Source organism: Pundamilia nyererei, unplaced genomic scaffold, assembly GCF_000239375.1.
Source record: "Pundamilia nyererei isolate P.nyererei 1_Seehausen unplaced genomic scaffold, PunNye1.0 scaffold00052, whole genome shotgun sequence".
Classification (NCBI taxonomy): domain Eukaryota; kingdom Metazoa; phylum Chordata; class Actinopteri; order Cichliformes; family Cichlidae; genus Pundamilia; species Pundamilia nyererei.
This window is the reverse complement of record NW_005187453.1, coordinates 2,653,757-2,676,934: the sequence shown is the minus strand read 5'-3', so window position 1 is coordinate 2,676,934 and position 23,178 is coordinate 2,653,757. Positions and strand designations below refer to the sequence as shown.

At 41.8% G+C, this 23,178-nt stretch overlaps 1 protein-coding gene across 1 annotated transcript; it reads right to left on the bottom strand.

Annotated features, from left to right (window-relative positions):
• Nucleotides 1-39: 39 nt before the first annotated feature.
• Nucleotides 40-22,805, bottom strand: prrt4b (proline rich transmembrane protein 4b). The gene is made up of 4 exons (XM_005733483.1): nucleotides 22,726-22,805; nucleotides 15,615-16,755; nucleotides 9,915-10,037; nucleotides 40-2,658 (listed from the first exon to the last, which is right to left on the bottom strand). The coding sequence occupies exons 2-4, from the start codon at nucleotides 16,660-16,662 to the stop codon at nucleotides 626-628; spliced, it is 3,204 nt and encodes a 1,067-aa protein (XP_005733540.1). The 5' UTR covers nucleotides 16,663-16,755; nucleotides 22,726-22,805; the 3' UTR covers nucleotides 40-625.
• Nucleotides 22,806-23,178: the final 373 nt, after the last annotated feature.

Below are 23,178 nucleotides of genomic sequence, written 5' to 3'. Positions count from 1 at the left end.
ACTATAAAAACAAATCTTTATTAAACAATATGTTGACAAAGTTATAGATAAACATAAATAAGTTAGTAAGCTGGTCATTAATATGCTGTCTGGATTGTTTATATAGAAGCATGTGACAAATAGCTTGTGCTTAATACCGGTAGAGGGCACTGCTGCATCATAACTGCAAATGCGTAGCTTAGTGGTATGTTTTTGTTTTTTAAGCTTGAAATACGTGACTAATTGATGATTTTGTAGAACTGGAAGGAGTCTGACTTCAGTAGTATTTAATAAGTGCTTACTTACTCACAGTACTATCTATTGGAATATTGGAATGTTGGAATGCGATAAAATTATTTGTACAAATCAGTTCTTGTTAGATCACCACTCACTAAACGACTGTATCAAACATGTAAAAGTTACAAATTACCATTTGGCTTTTGACATTCTTGGCACTTAGACCCTTTTATCTTTTTACCACATAACAAAGCCTTTCAAAAACTATATTTTGGCAGCTGTAGCTCTTCCATAGTGTATACACCGCTAACCATGCACTATCAATTTGTAAAACTCCTGGACAGTCAGCTTGCTGCACATAGTAGTCACCCTAAAGTCCTCAGTATAACCCTCATTTGACCAGACTACTTCATAAATCAATAGTCTCACTGCAGATGCTCAAAGCATCGATTTGTCTGCAAACACTGATGAATTCCTCCTGGACAGATCGGTCTGCCTCTGTCGACGTGTCTAGATCCAGGCTCTCTTGTGAGGCTGCTCCCAATGTGTGATAGTGCCTCTGCAGGTCTGCATGGCCCTGGTGGCCAGAGGATGCCACGTTACCCGTGCGGCCTTGTTGGAGAAGCTGTCGTGCATGTCTCTCTGGGCTTGCGCAGAGGACCAGCGAGCTTCCAAGAGAGGCTCGGTAGAGGGAAGAGGAGGAAGAGCTTCCCCTCCATCGTTCAGGTGATGAACAGCTGGAAGAAGAGCTCAGGGAGGGAGATGGCGGAGCACCTTCAACACCATTACCCTCAGATTCGGGTGGCTGGGGTTGAGAGGCTATCTCCACGCAGGAGGAGGTCCGATAAAGGCCAGCGTCGGCAGAGACGGGATCACAGAGTCCGTTGCTGGGAAGTGTCCAGTGCTTGTTTACTGATTGGTCACTGCACTGAAAAGGCCTAGCAGGGCTGAAGAGGCTCATGGGAAACAAGGCTTCACTGAAGAGCGCCTCATCTATGCTGCGACGTAGGTTGATGGGTGAAGGTGGACGTAGGTCTGCGGTGGAGTCACTGGTGAATGAAGATGCACCTGAAGGCTCTCTGCCACCTGTATCTTCAGGTTTTTCTGAACTCTGTAAATCCATGTCCAGGTCTCGGTAAGCCAAAGCCCGGTTACTGTGGTAGAGGAGGTCCAGGCCATTCAGACTGCTGCCAAGTCTTTCATCCACCAGAGTGTAAAGCGGGAGACTCTCAGTCTCTCCAAGTCCAATAGTGTCAACAATAGCTAGCTTCTCTTGCTGACTCAGGGTCCATTGGTAGCTCCCAGGCAGGATGGGTGACTTGGATGCCAACAGTTCGGTCCAACAACTTCCAGCAGCTGGAAGGTGGTCAGAACAATAAACTGGCTGTGCAACCACTAAGGCTAAGGTGAGACAAACCCCGAGCTCACAGAGTCTGCAGCTAAACTGGAACGCCCACCACGGCCAAGGATGGAAGACCTCCGCTCCACCCACAACACCCATTGCATTGAGCATTGCGTATAACTGAAGTCCTGCACACGCCAATGAAAACAATGCTGAAAGACACACCGTTGCAGCAGCACGATCCCACTCCCTGCTTTCAGCAAAAGGGCAGCGGTTGTAGCGCTCAGCAGGCGTTGGAGATGTGTTATTCAGGTGATAGATGTGCTTCGAGTCTGCCCGCACGTAGATATAGAACACAAAATAGGCAGCTGATAGAAAAGTTGCCAGTGCCACAAAGGTTCCCCGGGAGATGAGTGACAGAAAGAGGCACAGAGGAGGCTTTTGCTGGTAGAACTTCAGAAATGTAACTGGACCGAACGCAGCTGCAAAATGCAGGGCAACCAGGCAGGCCAGGAAACAGGGTCTCTGAAAGGCCGAGTAGGAAAGCTGCATCCGTGAGCGCATGGACAGGAGAAGGAAAACCAGACCAAAAGCTGCAGTGAGGCAGGGAAACGGTGCTTCGTAGAGCATCAGTGAGGCCTCTGTGGAGGGTAGGCGGTCCTCGTGGCCATAGGCATCATACAGGAGTGAGAAGGACCTGGTACAACCAGCAGCTAATAGGAACAGGCTAACCAGAGCAAAGTAGCCACAACCAGTTGGGCATCGCAGTGGTAAGCAGAGCAGATTCAGTGCTGAGGCAATCGTCAGCATCGCAAAGACGCAACCAGCGCCGTAAATGTGGGCCTCCCAGGCCAGGCCCCACGTGGCCATAGCGCTGTTCCAGTCCGTGTACAAGGGCACCAACATCGGTGGAGCTGGGATCAGAAAGGGGCTACTTGACTGGTTGATGACAGTGGCGTTTTCTGTGGGCTTAATGTCCATGTAGGTTGTGGAATCCCACGTGGTGGTGGAGCGATTACAGCCTTCTTTAGCGACGTTGGTTGAGGTGGACATCCAGTCTTCAGTATACAGAAGTATATGGGGAGTTTCAGGGGGAAGGTCTATAAAAAGAAAAAAGTAGAGATGATTCTGGAACATTAATAACTGAATGAGTTTTCATAAAAACAGAGAAAAAGAAAATGCATAAACTTTGAATTGACAGTAGCTGTAAACATGTACGGACACTTTTATATCACTTGAAAATGCACTAATGGCGTTCTAATGAGAATACACAGAAGCATTTAATAGTAAAACTATCAGAGTCAGAACACAAATGGGCTCGGGCCCAGGATGGGGAACGTTCTCCTAATGTGCTAACCCTGTGTAAAATCTTGTAAGCTGTTCAAACCGAGCGAGGCCCAAAAGCAGAGGTATGCATGTGTGGCTGAGTGTGGGTGTGTGATGTGAGTGTGTGTGAGTGAGATCAGCCCACTCCGAACCACAAGAGCTAGTTCTTGCGTTACGTAAGCCATCTGGAGTTTCCATGCAGCTATAGTTAATTGTGATTTTGTTAGACATGTTTTAGCACTGCAAAGGAAGTGGCTTGGCTTTGTAAATTAAGGAGTAGCCATGCATATGTGTGTTTGTACAAAATTTGCAGAGACGTCTGCAAAGCTCATCTACCCTGTACATGTTTATGCACTTCAATTACTCGAGAAGGATGTACATAAGGCACTTCACACAGCATAATGCCTCACAGATGGGCAATCAGACAAACATTTTTTCAGCCTTCTAGTCTCTGCATCACTGAGCTCCACAAACTGGTGCTTGTTCTTTTTCATAAAGCACAACCGATACTGCGTTCACCACGAAAAAAAGCAAAACAACAACAAAAAAAGAAGGACCCATGCTAACAATGGAAGCTTATAAAGAATATGTATTCAAATGCAGCTGAAGAGAAACAGCTTCTAACTGCATATCAGGGATTTGCACACACACACAGGATCATTAGTCATTCTGCTGCAGGCTTATCAGAGACAATAACTCCACCATAAAAATTCAGGTGCTAAAAGAGACCACAGAGACAGGGACAAATGGGCAGGATAAACTGACAGCCTATTAAATCACACAGCAGGCAGATTTAATGTAGTGCACACTCATAGATATATTTTGGAATCATTTACGTGTCAGAAAGTGATGTTTTTATTGATTAAAATATTGCCCAAGTGCAGATAAAAGGCACTCCCACTACTTTTGTCTGCAACAGTAATTGAAACCCATCTAGCGTTAACTGGAGAATCCATTATATCCGATGGTAATGTTAAATGCCTGTTTAAGAACATGAATGTGTAGACTTCAGAACCGCAACCCCCCCAAATCTTTGCCTATAGGCTGAAGATGTCTAATTTGTTTCCTGAGTAAAAATAAAAGCAGAATTCATGTGGTTTTCTGAACTCTTTCTCACATGTCTTTTATGGGTTATATTCTTGCGTTTCCCATCCCACCCTGTCCTGGTCACCTAATTCATTCTTTTGTTTTTGATTTTCCTTCGACTCCCGCCTGCAAACAGGGAAACTCCCATAGGTGGGCTTGTTATTTCTGAACAGGGACAGTTTTCTTTACCAAATCCACTTTTCTCTTTGACAGCCCTGAGTTTTACAAGTCTCTTCCCATGCTTTATTTTTGTGCTTTTCCTGGTGTTTTTCCAAGTATATAGATTCAATGTATGGCAGCTGCAGTTTCTATTACGTTTAATATGTCAGCAGCTCCAGATGGAAATAGCAGTTTTTGGGGGGTTTTTTTTCTCCAACGTGAAAACTCCTTTATTTTGTGCTTTCCATAAAACCTGTGTCTGTATATGCGTTCATTTTGGGGTGTGAATCCTTGCATTTACATGGATTTGTAAGCTACTTGTGAACAAAGCCATCATCAGATCCCTATGAGCAGAAAAGGACTTTCACAAGCGCTTTAGCAAAAGCACCTCTCTGCTGTTTGCCTGTGTTTGTTTTGTCATTATTCACATTTATCTCCTGACCTCAGTGCTGAGTCACAGCCCCAGGTACTGATGAAAACATCAAGCCTGAGGAAATACGAGCCCACCGCAGGCTCACTTCTGCATCTCTAAATGTGATGCAGCAGTTTTATTTCACACCCTGAGCTGATCCAGAGCAGCGGGCGGAAACGCAAGGATCGATTTTTGTGAGTGGCTTTGTTTTGTTTTGTTTTTTTCACTTAAGTCTTAATGAAGCTTTAATAGCAAGATGCATTCAACGTGGCTCCGTTACACATCTCTCTCTCTCTCTCTCTCTCTCTCATGATGATGCTGGATTATTAAGAGCAGGAAAGAGATTTAGATGTGCAAGTCTGCAGTCAGCACTTTCACACCACATTCTGCTCTGCTAAGTACAAGCTGTGCAACCATTAAGTCTGCTAAGCAAAATAGAACTAAACATCCTGTTCCATGCTGACATTTAATTTGCCATAATTCAGAATGGCTGAATTATAAACACAAGCCCCGATGGGTGTGGAACAGCGACATGCTTTAAATTTGAAAGCGCTCCAAGGAAATCTTGATTATCTGCCTAAAAAAAGGACAGAAATAAAACCACCTTTTTGACATATAACACAAAGTGGTCAAACATTTATTACTTTCATAACAGTCCCTGTTTTGTTTCATTATATTTACAGTACCCTTGACTTTTGGACTGCTAGTCTGACAAAACGGGAATGCTAAAGACATGCAATATTAGTTGTGCAGCACTCAGTGCTGCAAAAGTCAACCTCATGATGCCATTATAGGAAAAGTCAGCGCTCACTAGTGTCATTAGAAGTCATTGTCTGGGAATGTGTAATGTCTGTAACACGATATTCAAGTCCGGACAAATGTGGTGGGCTGACAAGCACTGGTGCAATGCAGCAAGCATAAATAAATATCTAAAGATTAATCAAGGTCAGCAGTAACCCTTTCTCCAGTGTAGTGAAATGATAACTGGTTAACTGGTTAATTCAAATTCCATGTTGCATCAGTGCAAAATGCAAAAAACAAGCAAACAAGTCTTACACACTCATTATTATCAAATAAAAATAAGATAAAATTATGTTTAATCTTGTAAAAGTTATCGCACTAGCAGCATAGAAACAGTCTATGTACTCGCACTGACTCCAACTATGTCATCTTATCACAGAACACAGTCGCTGTGTGGGAAATGTGGTTCGAGTATTAAACAAACCCATGGCTGCAGACATTCTGAATGTGGCAGCCACTGATAAAGTAGGTGTGTTTTAGTATATGCATTATGTCAATGACCTGTGTGCCCACTTGTCTGCTTTCCAGGGCAATGACTTGGATTCCACTGAGGCAGGCCGAGTGGAAAACGTGATGGGTATTGAATGATCGCCCTGTTTTGTTTCCTCATGTCAATAAGAGTCCCATCTGAGCTGCTGGCCGACTGAGCGGCCTCAGGAGGGTTTGGTATGTGCCGGCGGCTGCTCACTCTTGCCTCTGACAGACTCTCGCCTCTTATGCTGGGAACCTTTTACACAGAAAGACTTCAAGAGGTCTTTTGTGGACTCTGAGGGGTTAGAACTATTAAAAAACAATGTATAATCTTTTAATTACTTGAGAATTGTTCTGCTTGTTGGGATCACAGATGTAAAATGAGCAGCTCTGTGAGACATACGATGGTGCTTTGAGCTCGCCGTTAATGGTAGCACACTACTGTAAAATGCTTACAGTGGCAGTGCTCCCATACTTCACAATGTTCAGCATTTTTGTGTTAGCATGGCAACGTTCAGTAATAAAGCTGTGTCACCTCTGGAGCTCAGACAAAACCTCCGCACAAAGACAAGGCATCGAATCTGAATGAATGGATAATTTTCGCATCTTCTCCCGTTTATGTGACAGCTTATGTAACAATAATTATTTGGCTTCATTGCAGTAGCAACAACAGATTTCGAAAATGTGACAGCAGCAAGCTGCTTGTCGTTATAGTTAATTGGCAACAGTGCAGGTTACTTATGGTTGTCACAAGACAGTGCCGCAAGGGAGAAGAGATTTCCGATTTATTTGCCATTCTCTAACCAGAACTCTAGTGAGGGAGGTTTACACTCAGGATTTTATGCAACATAAGTATTTAAATCATCCAGTCGAGTTCCAAATCCACAGATGTGAACTTCTAGGTGGGGCTTGGGAAAAAAGTAGGGGAAAGTCACAAATGTTTAGAAGATTTCTACTTTTTAGACTAGTAGCATTTCATTCAGGAGTCGACCAATCCACCAACTGGCATTCCCGTAGCTAGGGCTGTTCGATATAACGATATATATCAGATGACGATATAAAAACGTCTATTGTTTCATTTTACGCTATCGTTTGTTTCGTGGTGTCCCAAAATAAACTGTTTACGGCAATATTTTTTCATCGTTCTGATGACTGTAGTGGCTATATTAATTTCTTAAAGTTCTCTCTTTTTCTTATATGTAATATAACCACACTACTGACGGACAAGCGCCTTTTTTTATGCGTCGGTGTTGGTAACACATTCGAGTGTCCGCTTGTTGATGTTCCACATAAACTTTCACAATAAGGCTCAAGATCCTGTTGAGACTTTTCAAAATAAACTGAATCACGTGAAAGAGCAGATTATTTACGGATGAGAAGTAAAAAAGAGCCGCCAATTGCTAAAAAAATAAAGCAGACTCAAAGAACAGGCAACCCGCAGCACGCCGTGTAATAAATACAAACTTACAACTTATGTCTAAAAAGTACGGAGCATGGGAGAAAAAAAATTAGGGAGAAAAAAAAAATTAAGACGGACTTTTGCGAGATCTCGCAAAAGTATTGCGAGATCTCGCATAAGTTTTAGCCGCATTCTTCGGAGGCCGCCAGCTCGAAGCCGACCGGGAGGTCGAGGCACGCTGTGCCGGGAAAGCGGTGTTCCTCCCGGCTGTAGTAGGTCTCGACCTCCCGTTAGCTTCGAGCTAGTGGGTGTCAGATCTCCAAAAACGTCGGAGCACTTTTGCAAATATGTGATGTCTTGTAAACCGAGCAGGTATCTGACGTTTACACAACTACATTCACGCCTCAAAATATCTTAAAAGTGTATTTTGTGACCCAGAAAGAGTAATATTACAACTAAGTAGCTGCCGCCATTGTTGGAGTTTTGCGAGATCTCACAAAACAAACTCGGGATCTTTTGCGAGATCCCGAGTTTGTTTTGTGAGATCTCGCAAAAGTCCGTCTTAATTTTCTCCCTAATTTTTTTTCTCCCATGTCCCCTGCGGGGCTCCGTAAAAAAGGTATAGTTTCATGCATCGGTTAAAACACTCGACTCCATTAAAGTACGCGCAGCTGGAAACACTTCACGCAAGTCAAGCTGCCCGGGATTCAGAATTTACAGAAAATGTTACATTTTTGTGATTTATATCGTTATCGGACGATAGAATTCTTATATCGGGAAATGAGATTTTGGTTATATCGCACAGCCCTACCCGTAGCCACACAAAATTGAAAAAACAAAACATAAAAATCTTGTTTTGTACAGCTAATATTTATTTACTACCAGCACTTCAAGGTAGATTAAAAAAAAGGTCCTAGAGCTTTCTTACGACAGTTCAGCCACAAAACAAATTAGCCAGCAAACCCACAGTGGGAACAATATTGTTCCCACTGTGGGTTTGCTGGCTAATTTGTTTTGTAAATAATACATAAATACAGCCCTGTGTACCACAGTGGGAACAATATTGTTCCCACTGTGGTACACAGGGCTGTATTTATGTTTTCATTGCTTTCAGCCTTACTAATAAACCCTCAAAGGTCTCACCTGAGGTGCCTCACATGTCTACCAGCTAAGATAATGAAGTAGAAGGTTTCTTCTGATGATACGTGGACTCCAGCTACCCCACGCCCATCTAACTCACAGCATGTTGATTCTGTATCACTAAACTAAGGGAACCATGTAGTTTTCTTCTGATCGCCTTCATCTTCAATTTGGCTCACTTCAGAAAAAGTAATTTTGTGGGAGCTCATGGAGAAATCCGATGCATACTAAGGAGGGGCCAGTTGTGCTGGGACCTGTACGACTGAGGTTTTATCTCTCACTTAAACAGTTCTACACAATGCAGCGGGCCTGATTTTACGATAACTTTATGCGGAGCAGACATTCTCATCAGCACATTTATTTTATTTTATTTTTCTTCCTTGTTTTTTTTTTTGTTTTGCTTTAGGGAGAACACTATTAAATAACAGATACACACACTAGTAATATTATTGTTTCATTTACTTACTTGCGAGCCATATTCAGCAGGTGGCACATTTGAAGTCTATTTTTGAAAACCACTTGACAGTATTGGCTATTCTGGGTGAGGTAATGTGGGTTACAGCTGCTTCTGTGAAGTGGGCTGAAAGTGAATCTCTTCAACAGATATCTGATCAGAAATCAGCTGTATATGATTCACAAATAATTAGACTAATATGTGAATTTCACATTTATACTGTAACACATTCTTACAATTGATCTGATTTTTTTCTTTTTAATGTGAAGTGAGGCGATGAAAAGAGGTTTGATCCAGTTGTAGCGTGTTCGTTCTTTGTATAGCCTAGACATTCTTATTGTTATTGCTGCTATTATTATTATTTATTAGCACCACAGTGACCTACAATGTTGGACTTCCTAGTGAGTACTATTCTATGTGTACTCGCTTGCCAAAATGCTTCCATCAGACTTTGCCTGTTTGAGCTGTAAAGATTCGTGCTATTAATAAAAACCAGTGACATGTGGAAATGTTTGAAGTAGATGCAAATGCTTCTAAATTACTTTAAAAAAAACTGTTGACAGCATGGTTCCAGACAACTGTAGCATAAAAAAAATCCACATCGATCAAGTAGAATGCAATTAATGCATTTATTTCTATTTTTTTCATTCTCTTTATTTAATTCAAAAGTGGATATTGCTTTGTTATAATGCAAAAAGATGACTAATGATGATAATCATTGGCCAGCAAGATTTGCACTACTGTGTGTTTTATTTTTGTAATAGAAACTGTTATCATTGGATCAATAATTGTGTATTTTAGAAGTAGTACCTAGAAGTCTGTTCAGTGGTTGGGCATTGCTCCCTATCTGTTGGATGAGCACTTTTCCCCCCTCCCATTGGAAGCAATTAGTAGCCTCAGGCAATGGATGCAGGTAATTGTTTCTCCCAGTCTTCTGACAGATTTACACATACGCAAACATTTAGAGGATGGCTTCTGAAAGTAACAGCATGCAGACTTTTGCTTGTCCTCCTAACAGTATGACAGTGCAAACACATGCTTCTAAAATGGATTCGATTTTTGAAGGAAGACAGTGTTTGTTTACATCTCGAGGGATGTGTTTGCTTACCTGTCTGTTGTTGCAGCTCATTGGACGGCGTGGAAATGCCTGCCAAACTTATGTCACCATCATTGTCTGCAGTCGACTGAACCACACCTTTCTCATCCTCCTTATCCTCTTTGCCTGGCAGATCTGGGGAGACACGTGCAGTTTAACCTAGGCGAGATCTCAAAGTGATCAATTTAATTAAAATAGCATTTTAAATAGCACTGGCATCTTTAAAGTAGTCTGAGTTAAAGAGATTAGCATACCCAAAAGAAAACTTAACCCTCTCTGTTCTCTGCTCAAAGCACATCTGAGGTTTAACACTGTAGCAAATGGAAGAACTATATTTCTTAACCCAGTTCTGTCAGGGATCGGCCTATCACCCACTTAGTTGTATTCAGTCATCCATAGCATAGCACAGTGGAATAGGCCTGTGTGGTCTAATTACATTGACATCCTTATGTGTATGTGCATGGGTGTGTACATCCTGGTCCACTGCAAATCCAGACTGTGTCTAGAGCTGCTGCGTTCCATAAAGGAGACAAAGAGGAAAAATGATGCAAGAAAGACGGCGAGAGAGTGCTAATGTTAATAACTACACAAAATGCCATGTGTAGTTATTACTACACATGGCATTATTCAACCCTTTAGCTCAGTATGGTTGAATCACAAAATATTTTCATAGTTAGCCACCCACGCAGGAATTGTGTGTTACAACAGTCACAAAGACAGAAGAAAAGATTTAGAGCGCTGAATAAACCTGTTGGGAAAACCGGATGAGCTGACTATGTAATGAAGCCAGGGATACCAGGTACAGTTTTAGGCTATAAGTTCAGAATTAATATTAATGAAAAAATACCAAATAAAGTGGAAGATAATGAGTTGTGAAAAAAATCAGAACAGCTACAAGGCAATGCCTTCTATCTTAGAGACTAATCTAGGTCAAGCAGATAGTACCCGAGTCATCTGTTAGTTTAAAAAGTCCTACAATAAATCGGTTTCACACAGCGAGAGCTACAGTTCAGCCAAAAAGAGTGAGAAAAAAAAGAGAGACAATATAGCTCATGTACGCCCCCACACAGCAGTATCTCACACTACAAATTTGTATTTTAAGTTTTAAGTGTCTTCTTTGCTTATGTTATTATATTGCGGTCTATCTGAACAAATGATTAGTAGGAAAAAATATTGTATTTGATGAGGACATGTTACACATTACCTTTTTATTTCATTACATACGCTTGCTATGCTTGTTAATGTTTAACATTATGAGGTTTTAAAATAATAGTATAAAACTCTGTGTATGTCCTGGGCTTTTTCTCTGGTCTAGCTCTGTTTGTGGAAGCCAGGAAAGGGACAGCAAATCAATTCAGTTAAGTTTTATTTATATGGTGCAAAATCATTGCAACAGTTTCCTCAAGATGCTTTAGATTTTAAGGTGAAGACACTGCAGTGATCCAGAGAAAACAGAGAAAACTCCATCAATTAGATGAACCCCTATGAGCAAGTACTTTGGCGACAGTGGAAAGGAAAAACTGTCTTTTAACAGGAAGAAACCAGGCACAACCAGGCTCAGGGACTGCATCAGTGACTCATCTAGGAGGTCACAAACATCTAAAGAACTGCAGGCCTCACTTTTCCTCATTTTCCTACACACTAACAAGTCCACCTCTGAATGCCTCATATAAACAAAATAAAGGTTTTGGAGTGGCTTACTCAAAGTCCAGGCTGATATCCGACTGAGGTGATTTGGCATGAGGTTCAACAACCTTCCAATGTGGCTGAATTAAAACAATTCTGCAGAGACGAGTGGGCCAAAATTCCTCCACAGCGATGTGAAAGAGTCATTGCCAGTTGTCACAAATGCTTGATTGCAGTTTTTTTCTGCCAAAGGTGATGCAACCAGTTATTAGGTTTAGCGGGCAATTACTTTGTGTTGCCAGAAATGTAAGCAATATATTCTCACTGCAATTTTGTTATTATTCTGATTGTTGTAAAAATATTCACAGTTAAGTTCAACTCATAATTTTGATTTTTTAGGGAGCTAATACTATGTGTGTGTACGCCACATCTAAATCACTACAGATCTGCAGTGCAGGCAGCGAGTAAATAACAATGTCAAACAAGATCTGCTAAAAACGAGGAAGAGAGAGTGACGAGAGAGTTCACCCATATCTGTAGCTCATCACAAACTGATGACCAGCTTTTTAAAGCGACTGCTGAAATTGCAAAATAAAACAGTAGACAGTTGACAGGGATGTATGAGCTAACTATGGATGTGCTAACTTTCCACTTTTCTTATTGATCAGCTCAACTTTCCACACCTCTGCTGACTTATCATGTATGCCTCTACCTAATTAGTACATCCATAATTTTCTTTGGTCTCCGTGACCTTAAAGTCTCATTCAGTTGCTTTTCAGTCACAGCAGAAAAGGAATGTCTCAGTGCCTTCCTCACCACAGGCTATAGCTTCATATAATTCAATTCATTTATGGCCACCCAAAATAAAAATAAACATAATTAGCGGCCGTGGCGAGTCTAAGTGTACCACAATAACACAGTGTATGGTGATGATGGAGCTTCCCTTTATCTTTAGCTACCAGAAATGATAAACAGGAGATGATGTTGCACTCCATTACTCTCTCCTTAGCTATAAAAGCCTTGTGTGACTTGATGAAACGAATGAATGCAATGGTTTGTAAGAAATGTACTAATAATTAGTTTCATAACAGTGGCGCAATAAAGTTTCTCATCTTGAATTTTGCTTCTAATGTGACTTACTTGCACAAAATTGCATCACGTTGTTGCTAATTTGGTTCATCTTTAAGGCAGCTACACAGGAACCCAGAGCATCTCTTACTTTAAAATCAGTCTGGGCTAGAGTAATAAATCACCCCCATTGCTTAATATGTGTTCCTCAGCCAGTTCTTTTCATGGAGTTTATTCAGCCTAAGAGTTGTGAGTCAAATCCTAAAAACAAACCAGGCTGGTAAAGCCTGAGAAGATTAGCATAATATGTAAGCCCCAGCAGTGTTCTCTATTTGCACTAAAGCCCATTTTCCATGTAAAATCTATAAAAGGCCATCAGATATTCATGTCACATGCTCTGTATCCATTTCCATAATCAATTACTCTGTCATTGGCCACGCTTTAGTAGTTGGGTACAGTGCTTGGATCACAGAGACAATATATCCTTGCAGGTATTAATGGAGTGTGCTAAGGGTCTAGGCTCACCAATGACTGTTAGTGCGGTAATGGAAACAGGGATGAAGGGAAAGAGAGCAGGGTAAAAGACAGATTTTTGGATGAAAATTAGCAGCAGTGGTTTGAGAAAACCAACACTTTCATCCCTCAGTTCTCTTTCCCCCACTTTCTCTTCTCATAATTGACCTTGCTATGGCTGTTTTCATTGCTGTTTTATTTTTACACCTGACAGCCTCCTCAAGGGCAACGCTCCCTCGATCAATGTAACTCCCCCCTGTTTTTTTTCCTTTTGTGGCGAAGGTGTCCAACGCCTGAAACAATTCACCCCATGCAGCTTTCAAATAAATGACAGTACACAGATAGCATGCTCACATCAGGATAAAGTATGATAACACAGAGCTGCTATGCTGTTAGTTTCCTATTAATCTCCACTTGTGTCCTTTGGTAACGTGTAATAATTTAAACACTGCATGACTCCAGTCCACTAGCACATCAGTTAGTCTTATGTTACTGGTTTACGTTTCTTTGTGAATGATCAGAAGCTTCTCAGCTTCTCGTCAGGACATTTTCAACCTTTAAAGCAACAGCCGACATTTTTATCCATGAAACGAGGTGACAGGGGTTTGCGTCTGTACAGAGAGAATATATATGGCCACAAGAGAGGAGGGAGGAGACTAAATGGCAAGGAGCATGTTCAGCATCCATGAACAGCGACGGCGAGCGGATGGTCCCACAGGAGAGGCGGTGGTTTTGTTGAGCGTGCGCTTAGAATACTGATACATGAACACAGCAGCCCTCCCCACCCACCTTCTGTGCTGTATCCCACCACACCACGCACAGCTGAAAAACAAGTGCAGACAATACTGATCACAGCAGACAAAACATAATAACTGTCAGCCAAAGCAGACTGGGTGATATGGGATTGGGAATGGTTGCATTCCAACACTGCTGTTGTGGAAAAAAACATTCATGGAAGAACTGTAATCTCAAGATTTCAACATAACAACACTATAAACTGCAAGCATCTTGATGAAGCTCAAAAATCTATTCTCAAATCTGTAAACAGCACAAGGCAAAACAAATGCATTTCAAGGTCAAAGGCTGATCTTGAGCTTTTGAGCTTGAAGAACTAAAGTGCTCAGAAAATTACAAATGAAGACATTTACAATTTTGTGATAAACACACAAAATACAAAAAGTGGAGGAAAACTACTCAAATGGCAAGTCTGATGTTTTTTTTAATAGGTAAGTATAAACACCGCAGCATTTAAATATATTTGTAATTGGTGAGTATCTAAAGTTAAGTTTAAAATGTATTCAGTTAGTGATTTAAATTAACTAAATCCAAAAAATGACATTAGGACAGTGAATCTATAAGAACATCAAGTAACACAATTTCATCCCGATTAAGTTTTTTGCCGAATTGTACTTTATAAACAACTTAAAAATTATATTTGAAGTAAATTCCAACATTAACATATATCTGATCTATTTGCAGAAGCAGAAAATAGTTGTGTCTTACACTAGCTAGGACACTGCTGTGTGTACCCATCCACCAAACAACTGCTGAGAATAATCGACTCATCATTTTCAGGGCCGACCTTTGACCCCACATGATGAATGTGTCTGTACTTGGAGGAGGATCTCCCTCTGAGGGCTCGTTAAGTATTCACACCCCAGACTGCCACCAGTGGTTGGGGGATGGGCCAGGGATAAGAAAGTATTGCCTCGGTGTCGTGTCAGGGTCTCCTGCGACATAAAGGCTACCAGAAGCTATTTCAGATTAACATCTTTCGCTTTATACGCACGAGGAGAGCAACTCCTCTTCCCCCTTCCTCACCCAGCAACCCCCACAGCATTTAGACAAAATAACCTCCCTTTTCTGGTTTTAGCATAGGCAATGCTGGAGTTGATCTGCTGATCAACTCCAGCATGTGAAAACACATTATAGGTGGTTAAAGAGATAGTTTCTTTTAGTAGGGTGGCCCAAATTACTCACTGGAAGCAATTGTGCAATGCGAAATTAACTTGGGGTATAGATTTAACCAGTAAACAACAACACAACACTTGAAATCTCATTTTAACCACCCACAACACTTTACTCAACACATTCTGATCATTTCTTCTCCCTTGATGCTTTGGAAATATAATGAAGACGTGTCATTTTGTCAATGGTTTCAACGTGTTTTTGATTGCTTTACTTATTAAGCAACTCTCACATCTCAAAACCATCATCACGCTGGCAGTTAGATGCAATCCATTTATCAAATGCTGAATATCGTGTAATAATTTTAATGCTGATTTCCATCTTGTATTCAGTGACTGTTTACAAGGATTCATCTGGATCTGGGTTTTATGCAAATTTCTGACCTTTGACTTCTTGCCATGTCAAACATGTCATCGATCAAGCCAATCTGTCTGCAGCCTTTTTGACAGCCATTTATTGAACACTAAAGACCTGTCAACACATGATTGATCACATCTTTCAAGTCAATCCAGCTACTATTGATTTAACTTTGCTTACCTCCAATTGGTAAGTTAACCTTTTGGATCTGAGTTGTGCTTGTTGTGGATTCCAGGACTGGTTTATGATCGATCCCCGGGGCACTAGACATTACCCCTGGCTCCTCTGCCATGGCCCATGACCAGGCCTCAGTTCTGCTTTGAGTTGTGTGGACTTCTGATGTAGTGAAGTCTCCGGCTTGGAGGGTAATGCTAACAGATGCATCTTGTGGTTCTCTGCTAAATATTGTTTCTGGGGTAGCAGTGTGAGCAGCCGGCCCCAGATTGTGTCCCATGGTCAGTGCGGTCTCCACGAGTCCTGGGTTTGTTGTCGTGGTTTGAGCTACTGCCCATGTCAAGGCAGTGGGAACTGTGGTTTCTGGTGCTATTGTTGAAGGGATCTCTGGAGAAAAATCTTCATTTGCCAGAGGAACACTGTGTTTCTCTTGAAGGTGTTGTGCGGTGGCATTCGCGCTGGGCTCAGCTACCCATGTTGTGTCCCATGGTGGGTGGGTATGTGTTGCATTCTGTTCAGGAGCGTTAGTGCTGGTGGGACTGTTGGTGAACAGAGTGTTTCTGATAGAGACGCTTGTGGGAGAGTAGGAGTCGGAAACAAGAGTATCATTGTCGCTCAGAACTATGCTGCTGTGTGGAGAATCTGATGTTCCTGTGGGAGGTGATTCGCTTCTTATCTTAGTCACGCTGGTTAGGAGCCCCTGAGTCAAAGTGGTGGGTGACTGAGATGCTTCAAAAATGCTTTCGTCTCCAGATCCTGAGCCTTCTTGGGCTTGATCATTTGATTCTGTCAGCCCTTTGGCAGGTGTGGTCACTGCAGCTACCTCTTCTTTACTATCTGAACTCCCATAAAAGGGAATACCGAACTGCAGTTTGGGAAGGGAAGGGAGCTTCGACAGAGCCGGGGCCCACCAATACGAGCTGACTCTATCTTCAGGTGGCTTTTCACTTGATGCCGTCGATCCCCAGGGGGCCTCTTCGTCAGCCGCAGCCTCTCTGGGAAGTAGCAAAAAATACCAAAAGAAGAATGCCAAGGTCCAATGGAGGCGAAGCATGCTTTCGACAAGTGGTGTGCAGATCCGTCACATGTTGTTCTCCATTCTCCTGCTCCCTGAGATGGGTCCGGCTGGCTTGCCAGCAAATATGGCCTAGAAGACAAGAACACAGAGGACATCAGTGACACACTTTTCATCCACTCTTTGGCGGCTAAATTTGAGTTGATGAAAACTTGATAGAATTTGCATGTGTTCACTTTTTGAAAGGCTGAGTTTTCTTAGAGCATGACCTGCTTTTGAGCTGTTTTTCCAGACTGTAAAGCAAATTTTTGAAAAAAAAAAAAAGTATAGAAACGATGCCACTCATTACAAACGACTGCTGAAGTTAGCAGGCTTAAAAAATACGTCAGCCGCCACAAATCACAACAAGAGCTTAAGTATTATGGACACCCCACAATTAGCGGTATTCTGTCAGATGCCGTGGTCAGTATTTATGTCATGCTGTTGCTCGCATGCTCACTGTGTCGCAGCGGTTGGGCTGTTACATGGACTGATGAATTAGAGAAGGAACTTCCTTTCATATACATCCTCCTCTATAAGGAGTGGTTGAGAAATAATGTATAAGAGTTGGGTTGGGGGGAGGTTAGACTCTGAGAAGAATAGAAAGACCACTTATTCTTTTGTGGAGTATTGAATAGTTCAAAGTCACTAGCCTGTTGCCTCAGTGAAAAGACTGGAGCACCCAAGGAATTTCCCCTGTGAGAACAACAACCTGTATGCATAGCCTTACTTAACTCCCTCCTCAATAACTCCCAGCTTTGGTCTTGCTCTCTTTCAATCTCAGATTTATTTGTTCTTTAAAGCAGTGGAGAAAGGTCTTTTTGTGTGGGAGTTAAAAAAAAAGCATCAATATTCACAGAAAACTGCTATCACAGTCAAGCTTCTCTACCGTGCTCTCGTTGTTTTTATCAGGCATGTCACACTTCCTCTTCATTGTCAGCTTTTCTTTTCCGCTATGACAAGTTTATTTAAATCCCTCTTTTTTTTCAAAGCATTGCCTGTTAACTTTGATCTCTCAAGTGTTGCCATTTTCTTTAGCACGCATACAATTTAGATCAATAAGCCACTGCTTATCCCGATGTCTCTGGATTACTTCCACTGATCAGGAAAGCAGGGCTTTGTCCAGCCATCAACCCTTCTCTTCCCTGCCTGAAGGAATGAAATCAGCCAGAGCACACAGTCAGATGCTTAGATATGAAGACTGAGAACTGGAAGGGGGGGGGGCAAACATGAAGCTTCCCACACACTCCCCACTTTTAGCATTTTGACTGAACAGCAGGAAAATCCAATTCCAAGGAGGTGAGAATGTTTTTAGATGGCTGTGTGTTCGAGCTTGCCCCAGCCAACCTGCAGACAGTCGCATTTCATGCATGCAGTGATATGAGTGATACGATTGTAGATGAATATGGATCTGACTCTGCATGTTAGTACAACTTGTTCGCCTACATGTACTGTTCTGTAGTAGATCCACACACCCACGCTTGCACTCTCCTGAATTCTTCAAGACATTCTGACAGCAGTTTTTAAAGGCTTAGAGAAAGGGAAAAACATCTGGTTGAAGCATGGGGCAAATTATCTTTCATCCCTAGTTGCCCTTTTGTTGATTTGATGTATAAATCATCAATTATTTACACAGCGGGTTAGTATATATAATTTATTTTGGTTAACATTCTCACATTTCACTTCAGTATCACTTTCATTTAGTATCCTGCAGTGTGGTAAATGGGAAACTCATGTAGGCTCATGTCGAGTGTAAAATGATCGCTTTCCTTAGCGTAGCGATTGCACAGTTCTCGAATAATCATGATATTTACTATGATATCGTCTTTGCAGGCCATTCACCGGAAGCAGTTAAGCAATTCAAAGCATACTTTGCTAGATCTTGGATTAAACAACTAAGACATTTTTCATGCATATTCGTCAACATCAGGATTATTCTTGCATCTAACATACGAAAAATTTTAAAATTACCTTTCAAGTCATAATATCAGAGGATGTCCAGGAGATACACAGCAAAGGTTGCATGCGTTTGAATGTGTGTTTCTAGCAACTGTGTTTCCTCATTTTTAACTATATTTCAAAATAAACATTTTCTTTCCAACACAGTTTTAAAGTGCCTTAAAGTTTAAAGGACCAATGAGGCAGATGGGCTGCTCCATTCATCGGAAATTTGGTTTGTGGTGAGAAAATAGGTTTGTCAGAGCCAAAAAAAGAAAAGAAAAAAAGATGAGAGCGGTGATAATTAACAGCATAAAGCAGTTTACAGGTGAGGGTAACTTCAGTCGTGTAGTATTTCTTTGCGGGTGACACATTTCATGTGCATGTTCTCACATGACCTTATAAAAACCGAAGCCAAACTGAAGCTTTAAAATGTAAACAAAGCAGCCCACAAGTAATGTTCAACCGCAAATTGTCAGAGTCAAATTTAAACAATCTTATAATCTTACTACAAACCACCAATTATTCCAAAATCCTACTCAGCTTGAGCTTTAATGCCACTGCCTTTAACATTCCTGTTACCATTCTTCCCCACATCAAATACACGCCTGCTGTAGGCATTGTCTTGTTTGACAGGCAGTCGAGCAAGTGGAAAGGAGCTATAAAAAAGTGGCTGTGGGGAATATGCAAGTCCCTTCTCTTATTTTGCTGGCGTTTTGTCTCACTGCTCCTGACAAAGATGGTGGGGAGCCTGGCACTGTAGTGTGCTCAACGGAGCAGAGATAGAGAAAGATGGACCGAGAACAAGAGACAAGGGCAGGCGAGGAGAAGAACAACACCGTGTTGACATTCGATTGTGACATTGTTAGTCCAAGAGAGCGAACTCTGCGGCAGTCTCCTTGATGCTCATTTTAGTTTGCTGCCCAGAACCTCTTTTATTAACTCTGTCAACAGACTCCTGGCTTTCATTTTAGTCTCAGCGTGTCTGTGTTTACAAGAGAGCACATACCTCATATTTTCTCTGGGACCATTAGCTACCTGACACGCAGTCAGCTTTCAATGTGGTGCAGCACGTTTCTCCATGAAACATATGCTGTTTCTAAATTAATTGGAACTATCGCAGGACAACCCCTTCTGTTATCAGTGCACTCAAAATTTTTTTTAAGTTAATCAAACAAGAAATATAAACCTTGTAACTGAAGTGGAGGCTTGGGTCTTTCTAGAGTGATTGAAATGGCGAGGGCAGTCGCGAATAGAGATGAATTGACTGCAGCCAGCGTCATTACTATTTAACAAACCCTCTATGAGCGCGGGAAGGTCTGAGGATCAATGACATAGTCCAGGATACTGGAGTAATTTACCTCCCTGCAAATGGCTACTGTTGTGTGTGATCGTTGTTGTTTTCTGAGTCTGCTGTGTGGGTGTACATATTTACAAGCCCTAGTTTTCACTCTAGTATTATTTCCATGGTTATGTGTAGGTGCAATAGCATACAAGTGCACGTGCGTCCTCCCACGTGCCTTTGGGCCCTCTGTTTTTCAAATGCAACTCCATCTCCCATCTAAAGAGCAAACTTAAGTATTAAATTTGAAAGGATTTTTTTTTAAATCTTGGGAATTAGAAGGCTTTCCATATCAAGCAGGCACTGAACAACCAAGATGATTTGAATGTGTGACTATCAAAAATTTGTGTTATTGTGCTTTAGAGCCTCATATGCAAATATTCTGATACTTTACCCTCCTTTATTATCTTTCACAACTACTATATTGTCTTTGCTCATGGTGTGTAATAAAAATTCTGTGGCATTAAATGCCATAACAATACTGCAAACTAAAAAAAAAGGAAATGTCTCAGTTAACTCAACTTGCAATTCTGCTTCCATAGTAGCGTTTCAACATCTTGTGTGTGGTTACGTCGCCATGACGCCATACAGTGTTTTTATTCAAATTAGCAGTGATTGGCTAATAACTGTGGCCAGGAAATAGTAACCTTTTAGGCAAAGCAAAGTTTCTGTCTTCACAGTCGCCTAGGTCAACCTCTTGCTGACTGTAGTCATGTTTACAAAAGAGCACAAGTGAGAATTTTATTAAGATTCCCAGACAATTTTTAAAAGAACTGTCGTTAACTGCACAACCCTTTTGCCTTAAATTGCTATTTTCTGATTGCACAGAGCCTATAAAATAGTGACAAAACACCCGTGTTGTGACTAGTTGCCTCTAGGCTCCGGCAACCAGAGGAACTGTTGTTGGAGGAGACAAAGAAGTCAGACACAGTGGGAAGCAGCATTAAATCTGCATTATTTCTATTAGATCGGGAAGTAAGACAAATTTCCTTGTGATAAACCTAATATTATAAACAATCATTCAGTATTTGCAACAACACAGGGAGAGAAGTGATAAATCTATAAGCAAGCGCTTATGTGAGCTTCAGTATCTTCCTCAAGGACATACAGACTACAGGAGTTAGGGATCAAACCATCAAATCTCCTGAGCTACAGTTGCCCCTGTTTAATTTGAAGCTTTCTTCATTTGTCATCATCCATTTCCATTCACTTCCACTTATCCTTTTCAGGGTCGCGGGGGGCGCTGGAGCCTATCCCAGCTGTCATAGGGCGAAAGGCGGGGTACACCCTGGACAGGTCGCCAGTCTGTCGCAGGGCTAACACATAGGGACAGACAACCATTCACATTCACACCTAGTGGCAATTTGGATTATCCAATTAACCTATCCCCACAAGCTGGATGTCTTTGGACGGTGGGAGGAAGCCGGAGTACCCGGAGAGAACCCACGCAAACACGGGGAGAACATGCAAACTCCACACAGAAAGACCCCGGCCTGATGGTGGAATTGAACTCAGGACCTTTTTGCTGTGCGGCAACAGTGCTAACCATCGTGCCACCGTGCTGCACATTTGTCATCATTTTAAAAATAATTTCTCCATCTGTTGTCCTAGACTGTAACTAATGTGTTCGCAGCAACATGTGCACAAATGGAATTGTGCAACCAGTCAATAGTGCCTGGACATTATTGACCATAATGAGAGCTGTTCTCATGTCTAAGAATAGCTAAACCCATCCACATGTGTCCAAATAGGCAGCATCATAAGCTGGACTCCCAACCGAGTCCCGTTGGCTTGACAACCAAACAACATCCTGAGTCACTGTATTTACAAACAAGATTAATTCCTTGCTATTTTCACCTGCAGGGCTTCCACTCCAGGGCATTATCTTTTGGTTCTGGCATTCTTTTTCTAATGTATTTTTCTAATGTATTTTTCCAATGTATTTTTCTAATGTATTCTAAATACCACCTCTTTAACAAAAAATCCCAGTTTGACCAGCCCTGAGATAGATCTCATCAATGTCTTGATTGAGAATGACATTGTAGTGGGTTAATGCTTGTGTTAGCTCTAGAGCTGATGAATGCAGTGAACCCGCTTATTATAGAGGACGCTTTCAAACACAGGCTTTCCACAGGCTGCCTTTGCCATGGTGACAGCTGAAGCCAAAGACGTCTTGTTAATCCCAGGAATTTGAACACCTTCTGGATTACGCTGTTTGGCTTCTTGGAGCGTGTTGCTCTCACATGTAAATGGGCAGTCTGACACACAAACACACACACACTCAAAAAAAAAAAAACCCAATCGATTCTTGCAAGAGCATTTGCTGGTTTGCTAACTCCAAAGCGCACATACATACATTTGCGCACCCTTCTAAAACAAAGTGAGTGAAAATAGATACAACTGCTAAACGAAATCACAAGAGTGAAAATTGCAGATGCCAACATCTTTATATGTCAGATTTATCCAGACGCCTCACTGACAGGAACACACATACACATATATTTAGCCCTTACTCAGCTTTGAAATCCAGATGTTAGTAAGAATCTGCACACCAGCATCAACCACAACCCTTCCTCTTATATATGTTTGATGAAATCCAGTATGTTTGTGTGTATCAGTGTGTAAAACTGCAGCTAGAGTGTGTATACCAGCATGCAACTGCCTGCATTATAGGAGTCATATCCACACACACCTTATTATTGGTCAAGACCACCTGATTAAAATACACATACAGAGAGAGACAGAGGGAGGAAAAGGACGGTGAAAACATGTCAGGTGCTTACCCGCAGATGTATGAAATAAGATCCACAGCCAGCGGTGTTCGAGTGTGAGTGCTGCAGGCGAGATCGTGTTTCTGAGCCTATGTAGGTTTGCCTGTGTGGAACAGAGTTCCAGTCTCCCACCCTCCCTCCCACTTGCTCTCGCTCCCTCTCTCTCCCTCTCTCTCTCTCTGTATTTTTCTATCTCTCTCACTCTTTGCATCTGTAGTCCACTGTGTGGCCACCATCACAATGCCTGTGGTCACACCTCACTGGGCAAATTGTTCAGCGGAGATGACCCGCAGCCACGGACAAACACACATGCTTAAAAATGACAGACACAGCCTTTAACATGAATGCGCACACACGGGCAAAAAGCTGCCGGTATCCAGTTGCAGCAGTTTTTAAGGCCAGAACTAATATCACTGATGGTGCTGATGAGGATGTTTTTTTCACAATCACAAGCACACAGACTCA

Coding starts and splice junctions, on each gene's coding strand:
- prrt4b (XM_005733483.1), bottom strand. CDS start 16,662: ATGCTTCGCCTCCATTGGACCTTGGCATTCTTCTTTTGGTATTTTTTG. Junction 10,038..15,614: donor GGTTAACTTACCAATTGGAG/GTAAGCAAAGTT, acceptor GTGTCTCCCCAG/ATCTGCCAGGCAAAGAGGAT. Junction 2,659..9,914: donor TGAGCTGCAACAACAGACAG/GTAAGCAAACAC, acceptor TTCTTTTTATAG/ACCTTCCCCCTGAAACTCCC.